The sequence below is a fragment of the Triplophysa rosa genome, linkage group LG25, assembly GCF_024868665.1.
Source record: "Triplophysa rosa linkage group LG25, Trosa_1v2, whole genome shotgun sequence".
NCBI lineage: Eukaryota > Metazoa > Chordata > Actinopteri > Cypriniformes > Nemacheilidae > Triplophysa > Triplophysa rosa.
The window spans coordinates 11,162,589-11,176,609 of NC_079914.1; the positions used below are offsets into that span (position 1 = coordinate 11,162,589).

A 14,021-nucleotide genomic window follows, 5' to 3' on the forward strand; every position below is an offset into this window, starting at 1 on the left:
GATGCTGTTTTCATTTTTCAAGCCATATATCAAATATGGAAAGACATCAGATTGACATAAAAAATAAAAATGATAAACCATAAGTGTGTAAACATCATACTCATCGGTATATTTCTCGGCAAAAAATGTACGTACGAAATTACACGCAGGGACTTCTGGGAACGCTTTGAAGTGACTCCAGTCAAACCACTGGAACACGCTTTGCCAACGTTACTGAACGAATCCAGTCCTGTGGAAGAATCAAAAAGGAGGGGTGGTAGAAACACCTGCAAGGTGTTAGCAGACGCCCCCTGCTGCCTTTCTTGATTACTGTAACAAAACGTATTGTGAATGTCGATTGATTTGGAGGCGTGATATTAAATCATTCAAGTTAAACGATGAAACATGAAAGTCGTTATTTTTCGGACGAGGGAGGTGGACGTGGGTCAGGCAAGGGGCAGGCAATGGGGAGAGGTAGCAGTCCGTGGGGGCAGGGTGGTGAGGACGGTGGAAGGAGCCAGGGGGAGCCTGGAGCAGGAGAAGCCAGATGGTGGTCCAGAGACCAGTCGGGGGAAGGCCCCAGGGTGGCGTCGGGGGACGGAGGAGCCATTTTGGAGATGTGGATGGCCGGCGACACCAGGGGGCCAAGTGACAGAGATGACGCCGATGGAAGGGGAGCCCAGGGTGGACCCGCACAGACGAAGAGCCAGGGTGACACTGAGGGTCCAGAGGACCAAGGCGAAGCAATTGGCTCAGGTGACCGCGGCAGAGGCGGGGACCCGGAAGACCGCGGTGGAGCCAGAGCGACCGAGGATGACGGTGGGTCCGGAGGGAAGGAGGAGCCTGACAGAGCTGGGCGGGACCAGCGGGGACTCTGAAGAGCTGGACGGGTCCTCATTCACTCTCTGTGGCAGGAGTGGGGGCGGGGTTTCCCTCAAAGCCCTCGAACTCCACGAGGACTCCCACAGTGATAGATGGTGTTGCCGGCTCATGCAACTGGTCAGACGTATCATGAGGCTCAGGCTCCGGGGGGCAATGATGGGTCAATCGTGGGCTCACATACTGGCTCTTGCGTCACGGTGGACTCAGGCTCTCTGTCTGCGGGGGGCTCTGGCCGACACTCTGTGTCTCAGGTGATGGTTGCTGGCTGGTCTCTGGGTTGGGAGTGGGACTGGAGATGTCCTCGGCCGGGCAAACGAAAAAAAGAGTCCATTATTCTCCAGCACACACTCCACAAAAGTGGCGAAATTCTCCTTGGGACTATTTGCTGGGCGGCGTGGTCAGGGAAGTTTGTAAGGCACGCCAGATCTAAAAAGTTCCTGGTGTGGTCATCCAGCGAACGGTCTCCCTGCTCCAGGCAGATCAGCTAACCCTAATCTTTTAAAAGCACGTACTTCTGTACTTTTATTTGAGTAAGAATCTGTCTTTACAACTTTTACTTGTAGTGGACTAATATTTGACCAGTAGTATATGTACTTTCACTCAAGTAAGGAAGTTGTGTACTTCGTCCACCTACCAGAAACTCTTTTAAATACAAACATAAATAGTATTAAACATGAACAAATATCCCCGTTTCATCATTTTGATAAAAGATGTATAAAATAACATTTTATTGCAACTTTTACTCTCCCAATTCAGCCCCGTGCAAAGCATGATGGGAAGTGGAAATCCTGTGTGGAAAGTTATTTATGTATCTCGACTCAAATGGATTAAGTAAAGTGGTTCAAAATAATTGTGTTGTGTTAACTTGATTTATTTAAGTAAATAGAACAAGCATCACATATTATTTTGATCTACTTGATTGAAACATGTTTAACAATTTAAAATGTAAACATTTAGTTAAGCCAAAGTTAGTTTCATCCGTTTAACACAACGCAATAGTGTTTGAACATAAAACCTAATAAAATGGTGTTAATTAAAATTAAAATGAATTGTTTAAATAAAGTGAACAGTATCGTAAAATCATTTTTTTGAGTAATCCACAAGCTCTCAACCCCTGATTGTTTGATCAGAGGTGCCAGTGAAAAAATGAAAGTGAGTCATAAGTGAAATACAAAAAGAATAAAGGGTTCACCTTTACAAGCTTTCAAAGGAAATTTTCTGGCATGCCTATGGCAGTTGCCATGCACTTTGTTGGCACCAAAAACGTAGCAACAGCAAAATACAGGGTTTCATTGTGGCAGGAGACCAGGAAATATTGACAGGTTAATTCGCATCTAAATAACAAAACCCAGCAGATCAAACGAAGCCGCATAAATTAAAACACGTCTAGATGACATGATTCAGGTTTGTGCTGTCTGGGTGTGACTGGTATAAATGTCAAACATTGCTTATCTGTTGACTAGAATATGTCGAAAATGATTAATGTAAGAGACACAAAATAGTCACAAACAGATTTCTTCTGGCATGCAGCCTGGGATCCATGTACATAACATGTAAAGCTGCTGTCAAATAAGAATTAGGCCTACATGTCTCGGTGGTTGATACTGAGGAGGTGCAAGAATAAAATCTACATTTCAAAGAGACACGAGAGGGAGAGATCAAAACGACATGTGTATAGGCCTACTTTAAAATCGGATATTTTATTTATCTATTTATATGCAAGGTTTTATTTCGACAATATAGCACAGTCAGACAGAGTTACAATGAAAAGTGACATTAATGAATTCAAGCCAAAGATTTAAGACCGTGACGTCATCCACAAGTTGTGTAAAGAAAGCGGTAAATGTGGAAGAACAGTTAAATGTCAGCGTTATGCAATGCTGTAGGGCTTACATATGGCTAAAAATAACGTGAGTACAGCCTACAGCCTACAGTACATATGGCTAAAAACAAATTTCTAGGATTAAATGAAAACCTATATTTGTTATTTTTAAATGTTGTTGTGCACAACAATAACATATGCACACTTTGTATACATAAATTTCAGTATAAATATGTTAATGTACAATTTGACTAATGCACAAAAAAATGTAGAATTGCACAAGCAGTTGGGTAAATCTTGTGAAAAGACAAACTGTGAATGAATGTCTGGCCATTTTTAACCCCAAAGTAAATGTCCTAAAATCATGTTTAACCCAAAAATCATTTTATTGAGTTTAATGAAAATATAAATTTTTAATATGTGGCAATTGCAATACAGCAGATTTATAAAGCAGAACAATGTAGCTGTTTTATTATAGAAATATTTATTAAATAAAAATATAAATAAAAAAATGATTTACTAAAGAACTGCTATTTAGGTGGTATTAATAAGAACTTGAGGAGGGTAATGTGAACTGTTATAGAAATCATGCAAAAAATATAAAGTGTTTTTTTCCTATTTAAAAAAATAAATCAATTTATTGATTTATTGTTTACTTTTATTTTGAGGTGAAAAATGACCCAGGCATTTCTTGCTGAGATTCACCCAGGTAGACATATTAAAATATAGATCATACAAGCAGATAAAATATTAAAATTCCTCATTCGTCCTCAAATATATTTCCACACATACAGCAATACATGCAGCCATCCCAACTATGGCGTAATATGTTTTATTCTCAAACGTACCGAACTATACGAGCATATTTGTAAATCATTCATCTTCGATGATCTGAAATTGAAATTGATATGAAATATTACAGTAAACCACCAACTATGATAAAAGTGACAATAGTCTCACTCACACTTACTGTACATTTCAGTAACAGTACACTACTTAGTAGCTACATAAAACCCTTTAAAACAGGACAGAGCAAATAAACAGTACGAATAAGCGGTGGTTTTTGAACAGGCGACGTGAAAAGTCACATGCTGGGAGGCTGACGTGAAACAAATGTGCAGACTTCTAAGGGAACTAGTGCAATGCATGAGTCTCTCTTTTATACTCCAGTTAGGTCTGTGCTCTGGACCGTGAGCGTCAGACGGCATCAGACGAGAGGAAGAGCAGCATTATGGGTAACAGAGTAAGAATTCGGATGGCTGAGAGGGTTGGCGTGGCTCCATTGACGTTCACCCCAGGTTTGGGTCTGGAGTCTGGGCGCTGGTTCCATGGAGGAATTTGTGCGTTGATTTTCCTCTTGGCATTGTCTTGAGGATCTGTGAAAAATGTGTGAGAGTGATTAGTTTTAATGTTTTTTTTTGAAGGCTAATAAGATATTTTGAAGAATGTTGGTAACCAAACAACATTGGACCCATTGACTTCCATTGAATGAACACAAAACCACAGAGACATTTCTCAAAATATCTTCTGTGGTTTTTTTTAATCATTTTTTGGGGGGTGAACTGTCCCTTTTACCAGAAAAAATATGTAAATGAGAAAGACTTTGAGAAAACCCAATGTGGATGCAGTGATAAATGCTTGTCGCACACACACTAATAATAGTTTTGTCTTTGGGTTGAACATATGTGCATTGCACAGCAGACGAGCAGGGCGATATATCAACACCAGGCTAAGAGCCTAGCGGCGGCGTGCCCTAACAAACAGACGGAATCCAGCACATTAATGTGTCACGGTGGAATGATGCATAGCGTCCATGCGGACACAAATGACTTTAGTGTGTCGACATAGCAGAAGTATGTGCATGAGGGTGCAAACCTTCACGTCTCGATGTTTTCTGAGCATCAATTTGCTTGTTTTCCAACATAAACAAGACGAGACGAAACAACAAACCTCTTTCCTCTTTCCAATGAAACTCAACCTGCCTCTCGAAGACAATAGCCATTGTGCCATGTGCACAATACACAATGGGGTTCATTTATCTCCAATCACTGCAAGGTGATCTGTTGATGTCGATTAAAACGGTAAAGCGATGTGATTTGTATCGAGGTTAAGAGCTAATGGCCATAGGGCTGGTTGGTATTGATGGGTGAAATGCATAAAAATGATACTGAGAACATGTTGTGTGAAACAGTATGAACACATGTGGCGTGTAATATAACACTGAACATGTCATGCAATAAATTTGTCTAGATTGGAGATTTATTTAGCATATTGTTTTTGTTAGCATATAGGCATGCTTTTTGTTTTTATCAAAATGCAAATCAGAGGAATTCATTTGCACGGTTACATGTGTGCCGACAAGTATCTTGGCATGTTTGAATATGTCAAAGAGATTTTTTCACTCAATTCATATATTTCGACACCTGCAGAAATGTCCGCTAAAACTCATTCAAAACAGCTGCCTTTGGCTAAATAATTAATCTCACGGCATGTCTACGCCGTTTTCAGACCTTCTACACTGGAAGTGTTGAAGCTAGACCTTTGGGAGTCCATTAGCTGCCGATTTATTGCTTGCAGTCTAGTATTTCAAGTTGGTCGGTTCTTGAACAGAATAAAATGTAATGCAAAGCTAACTTTGGGTGTGCAGTCAAAAGCTTAAAATTTTGATTCGACGGATATTAAAAATGCATTCAGCTTCTACGCAGGCGGTTGTTCAATGCCAACATACAACAACAGGCAATGTATCGAAAGCCATAATTGTTTTGACATGCGCCCACTCATTCGTAATACGACGGCAAACAATATAATTACGGGAAAAACGTGTTTACTCTCTGTCTATCAAATACGCAAGTGAAGCGTGACCACATGTGACAAAAAGAATGATTGCATTTCAGATTCTCCCATGAACCTTTAGGTGTTGCAGGAACAAGCTGCCACAGCACTCAGAAGACACCCGAGATCTGAAGCGAGTGGATGGTTCTCAACGCCTCACAGAGCACAGCCGGCAGACTTAATATATTAGCATGACACTGAAGTGTGCGCTGGGCCTTCTTTGACCTAGTTTTGACAATATACATACAGCCTAATCCATTACGAACACGAACCTGTGAGAAGTCTATACACAACTTCATTTGATTTGGTTGTAAAAAGCTTAAAAACGTTTTGTTTAGTGTAGCTAACCAATTAATTGAGTGCAAACCAGGTCATGTGATCTCAAAATGGCGGCCACCACTAGGGGGCTCACCTTTATGTGCGCTAAAACCAGCTTTTCTACGCGAATTATATGACTAGATTTTCAAAATCTATTTGAGAAAAATACTTTTAAAAAAAGTACAACTTTTGTGTCTTACGTTTTCAGGAAAAACTACTTCGAAAGATAACGTCCCTTTGCAGACAGAGCACTATTGTCAGCTTGTCCGCCCACAACGTAGGTATAATTATGTGTGGTAGTTGGCAGCCGCTAACCTTCTTGATGTTTATAAGCCCGAAGACAAAACATTTCTATTCATTCATTTAGTTTTGTTTTTCTTGAACCAGAGGTTGGAAAAGCAGGTGTTGAAATGTGATCGTCTACCAGCAACGGCAGAATTATGAATGAGAGTTTATGCGGCAGGAGACATTCAAATTACTGCTTCCTTTTTAATTAAAGTGACGGAAAATGAGACAGAAATGAGATGTTCACATACCGATGAGCGTTCGGAGCTTTGGTAATGGCTAGAAAAAAACGACTCTCTTCTGCAGTAATGTCTGTTAATATGTGAATACGTTTCTGTTAATGCTGTTACTCTTAAAAAAACATGTTCACATGGTATTGTAATTAGATTCACAGAATGCCATAAACTTTTTTTGTACAAATTGTCCTGATTGCTGTGCAGTTTCCAAGGTTTTGGGTGGTTTTTAGTGTGTTGTTATGACGTTACTTGGATGTTCTGAGTAGTTGCTTGGGCATTGTAGTATTTGCTTACTAGTGTGAGTCTCTGGTTAATTATTTTTTGTAGTTTCGTTAAATTATTTTTTTATATTTTTAGTTTTCCTGTTAATTTTGAGCAATTTTTTTGCAGTGCTTTCATCACATTTATTTATTTATTATATTGCATTATGCGTTTTTATTTCAGTGTTAGTTTGGTTTTTATTGATTTTTAGCTAATGATTTTAGAGCCTTAAGCTTCATTTTCTTATGTCACAAAAAAAAAATGTATTTAGCTTTTCAAATAATATTAAGGCCTTTATTTTATTTGATTTATTTTTTATTAGACCCTTTATACACCCTTTTTCATCTACTGTAGGCTACTACTTTTATCACCTTTTTCCATATCTTGTCTCATAGTTTCTTTGATAACTTGCTTTTTTTAGTGAATACCACTTAATGTACCAAATAAATGAGTCTAAAGCTAATACCCACAATACACTCGCGGACATGACCAACACCATATGTCAAACGAATGATGTTTTTATTAAACACTAAGGGCTAAATCTAAGCAAACCTGCTGTTTTAGACAAAACGTCTGCAATATTTCCCACAGCTGGTGGTTTAAACTAGCCGGTTCCCTTGTTTTACCCCTGGGAGTCAATCTAATCTTCCTTCACATAAATGGGGGAAGGGTGAGAGAAAGCATCTGATCTAAAGGAAACTTGAAATTATGTTAGCATTAGCAACTAGCCCAGAAATTCAGTTTGCGAACGCAAGCAATGGAGTGCTGCAGGTGGTGATAGACAGAAGATTGCACATTCGTGTCAGATGAGGTCACCTTAATCAGAGTTTACCAAACTGTCAGAGCATGCCCGCTCCGATGTCTGATGCTGAGAAAATAATCTGATAATTATGAACCCAGACACACATGAATGCCGACACCGTAACATGAGAGCGTTCACCGCTGTGTGCCATACAAACAACAGTCAAAGATTATTGACAATAATCTTTTGTCCCAGACATTTGTACAGGAACTGTTGTATGTATAGATGTGTACAGTTTTGCCCTTTTTAGAAGTAAATTTATATTAATAATTGTAAACAAACAGTTTACTGTCTTGTTATTTTGAAGTCAAATTCGTCAACATGTTCCTGGTATTTTATGTACGACTATAGGTGCATGTTATTCCAAATTACAAAAAAACAAAAAAATTGTTTTTCCAGTGTATAGTTTTTGGAGGGTCTATTGAGAGAAATGCAATATGATATACATAACTATGTCTTCAGAGATGTATAAAGACATTATGAAGCATTATGTTTTTATTACCTTAGAATGAGCTATTTCTATCTAAATACGCCATGTTGTTTATACAGTAGCCCTGAACGGACAAACTACTGCGTGTTTCAACAGAGCTTGCGTGACAAACAGAGCAAGTTTCGTAAATACGTTATCTCCTTCGGCAAAGAAGCAAAAACACGACAACATCTTTGTCCTCTGTCAGCCACCGTAGTACTTTGAAAGGGAGGGGTGAGGGGTGGAGTGAGGCATTGGTTGCAATTCGCAACCTCACCTCTAGATGCCGCTAAAATCTCCACATTGCTCCTTTAATTATATTTTTCAATTGAATAATTTGCTACAAGCTTAAATTCCTTCTTTTACGTCACAAATCGCTTACAAACCTGTCTCTAACCGCTTGGTTCCATTGCAGTACGTATACAGCCATGATCGTATATGATTTCCAACAGATAAAATCTTTCCATTTAGTACCTTGTTTCATCTTAATACAAGCTGCATAATGGAATTAAACTGGGTCGCGAACGCCCTTATGTGTCGACTTTGAAAAAGGCGAAGATCATTTGCATGAACAAAAATTCGGGTCACACGCTCGTCCCCGCATACAAACACCATTACTGTTTGACCTTCATCAGATGCTTGAGGTTGGGGGGTGTAAAGGTATCTCTCCTCGTCCAATCCTTGTTGAATTACTAATGAGTTCTTTATTACCCAAGCCACGATTCCCCAGAGATGACTATGGCAGCCGACCCACACATCACAACCAACACGTACACCCGCTTATACGAAACGGCTGCGGAAAGCAAACGCACCGTCTCTTTTGTAATTTATCCTTGCACATTAACAGCATTAATTGATTTATTAAACTAGAGTGTTCTTGAGTTGGCACATTGAGTAATGAGGCTTCTTTCGCTCTCAACAACAGCCATTCAATAGCGCGGGTATGGATGTCACTTAATTAATCAAAGTATAGCTGGCTGAGAGTTTGGAGGACAGTCCAGTCGCCGACATAATCGGAGACCTTCATTTTGGCTTTGATAGAGGTAAACGGAGTCTTTCATTAGCACATGACCAGGATTGGATGAGGCAACTTGTACATTACAAAGATAGGCCAACTGAAGCAACTTGGGGTTGATGTCTTGCTCAAGGGTACAGTTGTGAAATTTAAAGGTATAGTTCAACCATTTATTCATCATTATGTTGTCCATAATCTGTATATGACTCTTTCTATTGCAAAACACAAAAAAATATATATTTTAAGAAATGTCTCTGTGGTTTTGTGTCCATACAATGGAAGTCAATCAATGTTGTTTGGTTCCCAACATTCTTCAAAATATCTTCTTTTGTGTTCTGTAGAAGTAAGAAAGTCAAACACATTTGGAATGACACAAGGGTGAATAAGTGATGACAGAATTTTCATTTTTGGGTGAACTGTCCCTAATGCATCATTCCTTGCAAGGTCAAATGTACTATTTGGCTGTTAAATGATGGGTAAAAATATTGATTTTCTTTTCATATTCTTGAATATATACTTGATATACTTAAAATCCCAATGATCAGTTCAGTTTTTTTATGTATGCTTTTTTATACTCAAGTGTTAAGGATTTGTTTCATTCGGCTGGAGGTAGAGCTCAGCAAGTGCTTATCAGACTCTGGTTCTATAAACAACTGTATACAATTACATTTTAAATACCACATCCCCCTCACGCTCTGCAGAATCAGAGGTCTGATGACGGACAGAAAAGGACAAAACAGGGACATAAATAAATAAATAGGATAGGATACGTATGGTGCTGTGGTGCAGTGGATAGAGCCTCTGTCAGGCCCGCGCACGGACATTTTGAGGGGCAGTGGCCGAAACAAGAAAAGGGCACCAAGGGTTGGGGAACGAGAAGACAACACACGCTCTTAGAAATGTCTTTCTACTTATCACACTGTAGCACTAAGCAAATATGTAAATCTATATTTTATGTTGTACTGTGTTAAGGTACAACTCTTTTAAACATTTATAGTAGCCAATACAGCATTTTCACAATAACGTGATTTGTTGAAATTAAAAACATTTTTCAACATTATTTGCTTGTGCAAAAGTGATATCTACATTTATGCATTTGGCAGATGCTTTTATCCGACGTGACTTACATTGCATTATTCTATACATTTGTTTCTAAGTATGTGCAATCCCTTGGATTGAACCCATGACCTTGGCGTTGCTAGTGCCATTCTCTAACCACTGAGCTACAGGAAATATCGATGCATTAACATTAACAAATGATTCAATGATTTTCACATGCTATCCTGCTATGGGCTCCTATTAACATATTCTTAATAAAATGATTTTTATATGATATATGTTATAGATGTTATAGAAATGTACAGCACACAGCAGTTACAGTGTTACAAACTGTCAGCTTTGTGAAGGCATTTTCTACAAAGTGTGTCAACACGGCCCTGTCTCTGGTATGTTGTGCTGTGGTGCTCATGTGACTCATGCAGGTTCGAATCTACAATGTTGTGATCGTTTTTCTCTTTCTCACCTTCTCTTTGTCTAGTAAAAATGCTAATTTGCTTACTTTGGAAAAACTTTTTTGAAAAGCTTACTTTGGTTTGATTGCTTACATTTAATACTTAGGGTTAGATGTTTCAACTGAGCATAAGTGTGAGCAATAATAATTAATGAGGCTTGTCTTTGCCGCTAGAGGACCGCTATTAATTTATGCCAGAATGACCCTCTAAAGCAGTTAAAGGTGAAGTCCACCTAGACCCCAAACAGAAGCATCCTTCGTTACCAAGGCAACCAAAACCAGGCCTAGCGTTTAAGCACAACAGAATGAAAGCTTCAGATTCAACACAGCTGTATTAGCATTATTGACGCAGATGGTGAACGTACCGTCTCACATCTGACTCTCAGGGGCTGCAGGAACAGATCAATGTGAAATTTTCATGCAGATCTCAGAGGACATGCACGCAAAATCATTCCCGTTCTGCATCCAGAAGCTCAGAGCACCCCCTAAAACAGACCTCGGCTTTCGTCTGAGGTGGCCGTAGAGACGGACAATAAACCACAGTGCTTATTTGTGTGTGTTGTAGTCACAGACAATTACAACAAAGTACTTCGAGAAAAACAAACAATGCAAATTGCACGTCTTATCTCAGCATCATCAATAAGAAGAGAGAGAGAGAGAGCGAGCGAGAGAGAGAGAGGTGGGTATCATAATGCTCTGGTCACCGTTAATGAACCGTTTCCTGTGAAATGAATAATTGATTGATTATCATCAGCTCTGTGGTTGCTGCCGGGTGGGGGGGGTGTACTTCGGTGACCCTGGATGAGACTGGCTGTCATTCAGCAATTCATTTTTCATCAAGCCAAAGGGATTTGAGGGATTTAAAATGGCCATACCAGCAGTTCATTTTAGCAAGTAATCGGTATTGGGAAAAGAAAACAGATTAAAAACCGCTATGCTAAAATAGAGAGGACGAAAGTGCACGTTTAACTATCGTCAATTTCACAGCACAGTAATTCATGCTTAAAAGTAAGCTTTAGTTGTGAAAACTTCTCTATTGGTGAGGATATCAGGAAAACAAAATAAATTCATCTCTGCTTTAGAAGCTGCAAAGGTATTCTTAAATAACTAAATAATTGGTGTGCAAATTTTAGCGTTAACCTAGACTACATGGCTACACAAGCCAAATATTGCTCTAAAAACATTTAAGCATTCAACAAACATTCTCTAAAAAGAGTTGTTATACTTATATTATTGGGATTCTTTTTATATTAGTTTTATTGTATTGTATTGTACTGTATAAATATTTTGAATTAGCTTTTATTTTTTCATGTTAATTTTAGTTTACTTTTTATATTTATTATTATTTTTTAAATTTATTACCACATAATTCATTTTTATTTTAATGTTCCTTTTAATTGAGTTTTCTATTAATTTTTAGTACGGCTGTCAAACAATTATTTGCAATTAATTGTATGCAAAATAAAAGTTTTTGTTTACATAATATATGTGTGCATACGGGGTAAAAAAAAAAAAAAAAATATATATATATAATTTCAATTATATACTAATATAAAAATGTATATACACTAGGCATGGGCCGGTGTGAGATTTTGACGGTATGGTAACCTTAAGCCAAACTATCACGGTTTTGCGGTATTGCAGTTGCAGCTTTAAAATGTGTTATTTTAAATGTCTGAGTAAAAAACATTGAACACAATAGATTTGATTTTTAAGCAACACAAAATATTTGGAACTTTTAAATGCATTTCCAGAAATTAAATTTACATGCATTCATCCATACACATATACATAAATAAATTTAATGCAGATGAGCAAACAACTAATTACGCATAAACAAAATATAGCACAGAACCTGATGGATTCCTGCAAACAGCTCATACCTTTGGAACGGTATAACAGAAACTTTAGTGGTCTTAAATCCGTGACTTCCAAACCGCGATATACCTTGAAAACGGTATTCGGCCCATGCCTAATATACACATGTAAATATTTCTTAAATATATTCATGTATGTGTGTATATTTATATATACATAATTATTATACACAGTGCACACACATAGTATGTAAACAAAACTTTAATTTTGCATACGATTAATCGACAAACGAACGAACAAACGAATAACGAATAATCATTTGTCGAACAAGCGAACAAATTAATAATCGTTTGTCAGCCCTAATTTTTTGTAAATAGTTGTAGTACCACAACTTAAACTTTTCAATTTATCGCTGAGCAAAATTTCTCATTTTTGATTAGTTTAAGTGCTTTTATAGTTGCAGTTTTAGTAAACTATAATAAACCTTGGAGAAGGGTAAAAGGTGACATCACAATTTTTTTTATGTCGGAGCTCCTGAGCAACAGTAAACAAATTTCAAACAGCAGCTCTGCTTTGAAAATTGGTGCAATATCCTGCGGCACCCAATTCTCTTAATCTATTATTAGGTGAATCTTTTATGTGAAGCATGCTTTTCCACCACAGCAGTTTAACAATGCCATATTGATTTAGTTGAAGGAATTAATTAAATGTAAATGTGATTAATTTATGTTTTAATGAATAAAATAAGATTTTATTAATTCAATTTATGATTCATATTTAGATGCAAGAGATCAAGAACATCCAAATGTTCCTGTTATTGTCCGAACTGTAAATAATGAGAAGAGACTGACCTCCTAACACAAACACATGGCAGAAAATGACTCTGGGTTTCTAAGCAACGTGGGTACAATATCGTCTCCCGGGAGCTTGGGATCATGTAAACGCAAACAGACAGTTGACTGTGAGCTGTCGCCGCAGAGGACGAGCGGGAACAAACTCACCTGTCTCGCTCTCGCTGTGGCCCGATTCTTGACAGCCGTCTTCATCATCGCACTCGCCGCTTCCATCTGTTGCGTCACCACTGCCCGTCTCAGCATCTCCGTGACCATCTGCTCCAAAACCAGTCTCACCTCTCATCTCCTGTAACAAAACAAATCACAGACAGCTCTTAAAACACACACACATTCTTATGAGAGCATGACTGGGTGGACTTCAAAAGTGTTTATTCACTTACTACTTTGACATGTTTTAGTTTTTTGGTTACATTGGTAACTTAAAGATATCTGAGGGTAACAAATAATTACATTACAATATATTAGGGATTCTTAAATGAATACTTTTTTCCCCATCATTTATTCATCCTCATGTCATTTTAAACCTGTATGACATTCTTTCTCATGCAGAACATAAAAGAAGATATTTTGAAGAATGTCAGTAACCAAACAACATTGCACTCCATCGACCTCCATTGTATGGAGACAAAACCACTGAGACATGTCTCAAAATATCTTTTGTGTTTCACAGAAAAAAAGAGTCATATACAGGTTTTGAATTACATGAAGGTGAAAGTGATACTTCAGGCCTGAATCAAAATTTCTCCATGTTTGCCAGTCGGAGTTATAATACCACGTATTCTTTTACTTCCAAGCGGTGGAATGGGAATTAATGGGGGGCAATTTTTTGAAGCTCCAAAAAGTGCATCCATCGATCAAAGAACGGCTCCGCTCCGTGGTCTAAACAAAGGTATTCTGAAGCGAATCGATGTGTTTGTTTAAGAGAATGATCTATATTG

The 14,021-nt window shown here is 38.1% G+C and overlaps 1 protein-coding gene across 1 annotated transcript in view; it reads right to left on the reverse strand.

The window, feature by feature from the left end:
- Positions 1–1,913: 1,913 nt before the first annotated feature.
- Positions 1,914–14,021, reverse strand: part of gpc5b (glypican 5b) — a 38,648-nt gene continuing 26,540 nt past the window's right edge. Inside the window, exons 8-9 of the mRNA XM_057326297.1 lie at positions 13,231–13,369; positions 1,914–4,059 (exon numbers count right to left, since the gene is read on the reverse strand). Of these exons, the coding sequence (XP_057182280.1) occupies positions 3,881–4,059; positions 13,231–13,369 (318 nt within the window). The 3' untranslated portion in view covers positions 1,914–3,880. The remainder of the gene's footprint in view (positions 4,060–13,230; positions 13,370–14,021) is intronic.